The sequence below is a fragment of the Orussus abietinus genome, unplaced genomic scaffold (assembly GCF_000612105.2).
Source record: "Orussus abietinus isolate OABI.00-Male unplaced genomic scaffold, Oabi_2.0 scaffold28, whole genome shotgun sequence".
NCBI lineage: Eukaryota > Metazoa > Arthropoda > Insecta > Hymenoptera > Orussidae > Orussus > Orussus abietinus.
Window position 1 is genome coordinate 1,069,901 of NW_019394431.1, and position 7,013 is coordinate 1,076,913.

The window sequence follows — 7,013 nt, forward strand, 5'->3', positions numbered from 1 at the left end:
CAACGTTACAATGCCCTAGGTTCAATCACATACGCATTACTCGGTACTTGGTATTCCTGAATATACATACATACATGTGCATACCTGTCCGATAGTGCTTCACCTTATCGGTGTGCCGACTGCGTGTCCCATGCGCGCGTGGGTATGTGCGAGTCAATTGACACCTGTCAATCCATGCCTGCCAAAAGAACCTCGACATATGACTTTTCCGCGTAATTGCTATAGACACCAACGTAACTTTAACGGCGATACGATATGCGTTACGGGGGTAATTTCGTCGTCGACACCCTGAAGAAGGTCGCCGAAGAAAGGACCCCCCGCGATGCCTCCTGATGAGGGGAGCGAGTGATAACGCAAAACTCGCAAAGATATGCCTGCGACACGATAGGCGAATCCCTCCCCAAAGAGAGTGAGAGAGAGAGCACTACTTATTATTCCACTTCCGGCCACTCTCCTAATGTTACATCGTCCACTTTTATTTACAAGATACAGGAGATGCTACGGAACGTACCGATATGTACTACTCGCGTGTACTTATGCTGGAATTTATATCGATATTTATATAATGTACCTTTTGTATATCTGTATATATACACATATATGTCTATATATATATATGTGTATATATCGTAGATTATACGTCGGAGCGTACCTTGACGTGCGAGGACGAGTGCGACAGGTGTGTATGTATATTATTTATATATATATATTTATAGATATTTATATATGTATACCGTCTCGCAGTTTCACTACAGTACGTCGCCAGCAAGGATGGGCGCTTAATCGATCAGTCAATTAATCGAAGATAGCGTGACAGAAGCGACGTGGAAGATACATTTCCCTACACCCTCGCACACAATCGCCTAGGAAGGATACGCTTTGCCCGTCTTATCAGCTCGCGATGTCGTGTCCTTTATTAATCGACTAATTAATTTCCCAGCCCCTTATCAACCCTGTCGATGCGCCCTCGGATAATCGAAAGCTTTTCATAATTAAATGGTCATTCTTATGATCGACGAGAATTTATCATAATTAAATGATAGCTCTTACCATTGTTTCATGGTAAAATGTTATCATGAAGAATGACAATTTTTAGGATCACTCGATGACCGAACAGTTATCATAAATGATCATTCTTGCGAGTATTCGACGACGCTCGACGGATCGCCGTCCCGCGGAAATCCTCGCGTTTCCCGAAAAATTTCCGCGTTTACCTGACCGCGGAATTTTCCCGCAGAGATTCCGCGGCGATTTCCGCGCTCGCAGAGGCCAGCTCGATAGAAAAGAGACGCGCAAACTCGCGGTTCCTTTATTATTCCCATTTTCTATTTCCGGAAATGCCGAGTTCCCTCGTCTTCCGCACCAGCGGGACGAGCCCGGAATTCTTTGGGTGTTATCAGCGGGAAAGTCATAGAATGATAATTCGAAGACTCGGGTTCAGTCGCTCCGGGCTCGAAGTCGAGAAATTCTCGGGTGTTTCCAGGACTTCCTTCATTTTGCCACAATTTTTTCCACCAACCTTCCATCGCCCTCTCGCGAACTGGTCTTGATATGGCAGATATCGTTCGCGATAATGCGCGGAATGTGCATCGGGTGCATCAGGAATGGCCAAGTACGCAAAGAACGACCGGAAGTTGGTGAAAACAAATTCGGAAATGATTTATTTTCTATCCTTTGGAGCTGATAACAAATTAATCCTTCTTAGTCTATCTAATTATTCTTTCCTTCTAGCCGAGTCACTCGGAGTAACAGTCGCACCAAATGTAACAACATTTAACAAGGTCACGCTTCAGCCTTCATCGTATCATCATCAACGATTATGATTAATCGGAACGGAACACGTCTTCGTTGGAATTAATCCGAAAGAGGTTCAGCTAAAGTATGAAAAAAAAAAAAGAGTAGATAAATAAATAAATAAATCCCACCGCACAAGGATGTGTGAAGTCGTCCGTATCAGTGAACACCCCTTGAAGCGTTATCCAAGCATAATCAGTCACACAATTATCAGGCAACGAAACCAAGATACACGAGAGACTCTTAGATAATTGATAAGGTAAGAAATCATCTAAACTCATAATTTCAACTAATTATCTAAACTCATCATTTAAACTCTCACTGGACTCGCGAAATCACGTGGTCTCATTTGCATAGATCGCGAGGATAATATCTCTTATCACTCGTCAGCTGCTCTAGATATGCACAAAGCACTACGAATCCCCCCTCTCGTTCCATCTCTCTCGCTCTCTACAAGGAACCGCGAAGCTACCCCGAAATTCGCGGTGCTCTAGTTAGAAAAGGAGGAGCCATAAAAATACAGATATGTATACTTCCGGCTGGTACGAGCGACGCGACGTGACCTCCCTCCACTGATAACCGTGATAACAGGGAATCGACCATATCACGAGGTTTAGATGGACCATCCATCAGCGGGAAATCCACCCTCGAGTTTCGCGTCTCTTAATTTTTCGTTGTTCGGCCGAAATCTCGCGGATTGTTGATAACGTCCCGAAATTCCGCGTTATCAGTCGCCCCTTCGACGTCATCGCCGCGCCCTTTTGAGTCTACCTTAGTTCCCTAAATGTTAACGTCTTATCGCCTAAGTTTTGCGGACCCCGCAGTCAGCGGGGCCCTGATATGTTATCTTGGTTCAGCAACGAATCGAGTGAACTTAAAAAAAAAAATATTGATAACCGAGATAAGTATTGCACGCGTGCCATGCAACGGGAGTCCCTTGCTGATCGGGATCCGTTGCTTCGGCAACTCGTTACTCTCTTCTTGGAAGTCTTCAGGACACAATCCTGAAGATAACACCCCCTGTCGAGTGGATTGCTCCAACCTTGTTATCATTCCATTTCCTGTTATCCCCCGAGATTACCTACTAATTAATTCGATACGAAGTTGCGAATTTTTCCCTCTTTAAACTAACATTTTTTTTTATATATACAAATAGACATGTTATTTTATTTTTTTTTTTTTTTATATAAGTTCCTAATCGAACATGTTGCGGATTTTCTGGAACCGGACAAGAAATTAAATAAAAATCCGCAACTTCATACCGGATCATCCAGGTGCGCTTCGCCTCGATCTTGAAGTTTGAGTTTGATTCGAGTGACTTCAAGGACTGACGACCTCTTCGTCATTTGATTTTCGTCAACATCAGGAAGGTACATCGTTTTAATCCCGAAGCGACCTAATTGTCCTAGACGAACACCCGTAAGAGAAGGAGAACGAGTCTACTACGAAAGAAGAACACGTCCAGGTCGCACCTGCGCGATGCAGAAGAGCATCCTGAAAGCGAAGATGTCGCCCTCGAAGAGCCTTTCGATACACGTATCGCTATCACCCTTTCGATTTCTAATCAGTTCGTCAATGAAGTCCTCGAATGACTCTACGAATATCCATCAGGTATCGATCACTTCCCCCGGATCCACCCAGAAGACCCAGCAGGTGGAAAACGCGACCATGGTCGACGATCTCGAAGAAGCGATCACCAGGAAGAGTAATGACGGCGGATAATCAAGGATTAGATAAGAATTCGCAAATCCAGTCGATAAGGAGCACAGATACCGCGTCCTGACCTCGCACCTCCAGGGACCCAGGAACCAGCGATCAATGGAATATTGGAAGCCAGGTGGTAGAGTCCTGGGCCGCATGGTCGAAATCAAGGTCCAGGATTCGACAAAGGACCTCTTAGTACATTCCTTGCCGGAAGGGGTTGCTGTCTCCCGCAGGATGTTCAGGTTCCGGGGCTTTCCTGAAAGGATTGGCATCCTGAGTTGGTGGTGGCCTGGAGTCCCGAGGGTCCTGGCCATAGGCCTGTCTTTGAGCGAATCCTTGCTGGTCGTATCCACCCTGGTCGTAGCCTCCCTCGTAGGTGGCCGTCCTGTTATACCCCTGGTCGTAGCCAGGAGCTTGGGCGTATCCTTGATCGTACGTCGGCTGCTGGGTATACCCTCCCTGCATCTGGTACCCTTTGTCCTGATCCTGGTCCACGTTGGTCTCAATCCTGGCCTGGGTGAGATGATTCCCCACCTCGCCGACGATGGGCCTCTGCTCCTGCAGGGCGTATGTCTGGTACTCTCTATCCGGAGGGTCCTGCATGAGCACGTTGGCCTCGTCCTGGAAGGGCTTGAAGTCGTAGATGTTCTTCAGGTAGTACAAGACGGGCACGTAGAGTAAATTGGAGAAGGCGATGCCGAAATTGAGGGCGGTGAAGCCGATGGCCTCGACGACTCCACCGGCGATGATGGGACCCACGGCGTAGGCGACGCTGTAGGAGATGTCGGCAATGGCATAGACGCTGCCGTAGACGGAGACGTACCTGACGTCCACTAGATAGCCCAGGGTGGGTAGAAGAGCGGTGTCGATCAACGCGATGCCGAAGCAGATCCCGCAGATGGGGATCATCAGCGCCTTGTAGGTGGAGGAGAAGGGGATGATGAAGCAACAGAGACCCTCTAGAGCCAACCCACTGGCGGCCATCAGCCACTGGTGCTGGGGGTACTGCTTGGCCATCTTGACCGTGATGGCGACGCCGAACACATGGGGGAAGAAAGCTGGCAGCCATATCATGCCGATCTTCCATTTGTCGTGGGTCATGTAGTCCTCCATCCAGAGGGAGATGGTCGGCTCCAGGAAGGCCAGGGCGACGTTGGACATCATCAGTGCCCCGGCGCAGACAGCGATGTAGGGGTCGATGAACAGCTTCCAGATGGGTATCGTGGGGGTGTTGGCGTGGTGGGTGTCCTTCAACTGCTCTTTGATGGGCTTCATCACCAGCAGCAGCATGAAGCCGTCGATCAGGCTGACGAATGCGAGGATCAGAAAGGGCACCTCCTTCCCGGCGAAGTCGTAGAGGGCCCCGCCAAACGGCGGGGCCACCAGGCAGCCGAAACTGATGAAGGCCAGGGCGATCCCCAGGGCCTTGCTTCTCTCGGACTCCTCGGTGAAGCGGTCAGCGATCATGGCCAACCCGGACGTGTCGGCGAAGGCCGACCCCACGCCCTGGAGACTCCTGGCGAAGAAGAGGACCCCGTAACTCCGACCGCAAGCGAAGACCGCCGTGGACAGGAACATGATGCAGAGTCCTATCATCATGGGGATGTCGTAGCCGATCCGGTCGATCAGCGCCCCGGAGAACGGGTTCACCATCAGTTGAACGATGGCCTTGGAGGCGAAGAGCACCCCCGTCGCCGAGTCCTGGCCGTGGTGCGACGGCGGCCCCGTCGAGTTCACTTCCACGGGATCGTCGTCGAAGGCTCCCACGTACTTCAGGTAGTCCGGGATGATGGGCACGATCACCATGTAGAGCATGTTGTCCAGTAGGAGCGCCACGGACACGATGACCAGCACCAGCTTTCGCTGGGCCTTCGGCTCCTGGAGTCTTGCCCACACGATCTCCTTCAGCTCCCTCACCTCCATGTTCAGGATCGGTATCGTTGTCATCCTGGGGGCTAGACTAGGTCCTCGGGTCCAGGAAACACCGGCTAGTAGTGGCAAGGCTTAACCCTGGCGGTCTCGATCATAGGAGGCGACGAGGAGGTCGTGGTGATCGGGACGGCGCGCATCAGGCCGGGCCGGGGGTAACCTACAACAAATTTCGAGTCCGTTAGCTTGACGGTTGTTTATTAAATACTCTCGTATCTTTTCTCTAGATTTTCTCTCATTCCCTCCCGCTTCCTCGAATCTTCGCGATCATCCTCGAGGTTTAAGGAACCCACGGCCCGGCCTGGTCAGCGCAACGCCGAGGGACATGTCCCCGAAGGACGTCACCGTCGAGGGGCCAATCATCGTCCAAGAGCCGCTTATCGCCCTTATCGCGACGTTCTACCTGCACCGTAATTCCTGAAGACTTCCACGCAGACTAACTTAATTGGAAAATCGAGAACACGACCTTGTTACACCCTAAAATACAGTATTTGTGAACTTCCTGACTGGTTTTCCCCCCTGTTCGACATCTCAATTCGAAATGCAATTGATAACGCATCCATACCCCATATATCGGTGTCCTTGTGTTAGGTAATTATCAAGAAAGCCTGGGTTGGTTTTCCTATATCACTGGACCCTTACTTGTTTACTTGGTGCAGAGGATCAGCAGACGCATGGTGCACTAGGTACCACAAAATGGCGGAATCGACGCGTCCAACCGTAGACGAAAAAGACAAATGGAAGACCACGATGGCTGGCTAAACCTCTTGCATTTTCACTACAGATTATTCTTTTAGGTCACTGCCGATACGGTAATCGCGAGGACGTGGGAGAAGGGTTAAACTCTAAACGAGTGCAGTGTCGAAACGTGGAGGCACTTGACTTTACGACTCACCGGAGTTGCTGGCGAACTTTTGCCGCAGGGAGTTGGCGAGGCGTTGGGGACCTGCCAGGGTCGGCAGCCCAGCGAAGAGGCCGCTCAGGGTGGAAGCGACGTCGGGGGCCTCTTCGGCTTCCGCGCCGGTTCCCGACTCCTTGACGAGCGACCCTGGGCCCTCCACTTTTCCAGCCGAGTCCTCTACCGAGCCTGGGGACGGACGAGGTCTTTCAAAATGGCGGCCAACCCTTCGACCGGGATTAAAAACGGGGAAGATGCATCTCCCTCGCAAGAACCCCCCAAAAATCGACCTTGAAATCTAACCACCATCGACATCTCCCAAGCCTATCCACCATGGCCCAATTAACATTAACATTCTCTAAAAAAAAAAGAAAGAAAATATAAAATTCACAGATTTACCCCCGAATTTTAGTTTACAAATCCACAGGGGTTCGAGGGTATGGGTAATCGAGATCAGGGGGTTGCTTGTGAATTTCTTGGTATTTTGTTTTTTTTTAAGGCTTGGGTGGTTAATCGGGGTTATCGCGAGAATGAATTCTTATCGGAAGATGCGATACGGGAGGGTGAGGGGATGCCGATGAGGGGTGTAAAGGAAAGGTTAAAGGTACTCACTTAGACCGAAGGACCTCCCGAAAGCGGAGCACGCGGGCACGGGCGTCTCGGCGTGTCTCCTCTTCGGGGTGGCGTC

General features: G+C 50.2%; 1 protein-coding gene across 1 annotated transcript; it reads right to left on the reverse strand.

Moving 5' to 3' along the window:
* Positions 1-1,189: 1,189 nt before the first annotated feature.
* LOC105701409 (vesicular acetylcholine transporter) lies at positions 1,190-7,013 on the reverse strand. Its single transcript, XM_012428132.1, has 3 exons — positions 6,938-7,013; positions 6,323-6,514; positions 1,190-5,587 (listed from the first exon to the last, which is right to left on the reverse strand). The coding sequence occupies exon 3, from the start codon at positions 5,443-5,445 to the stop codon at positions 3,691-3,693; it is 1,755 nt and encodes a 584-aa protein (XP_012283555.1). The 5' UTR covers positions 5,446-5,587; positions 6,323-6,514; positions 6,938-7,013; the 3' UTR covers positions 1,190-3,690.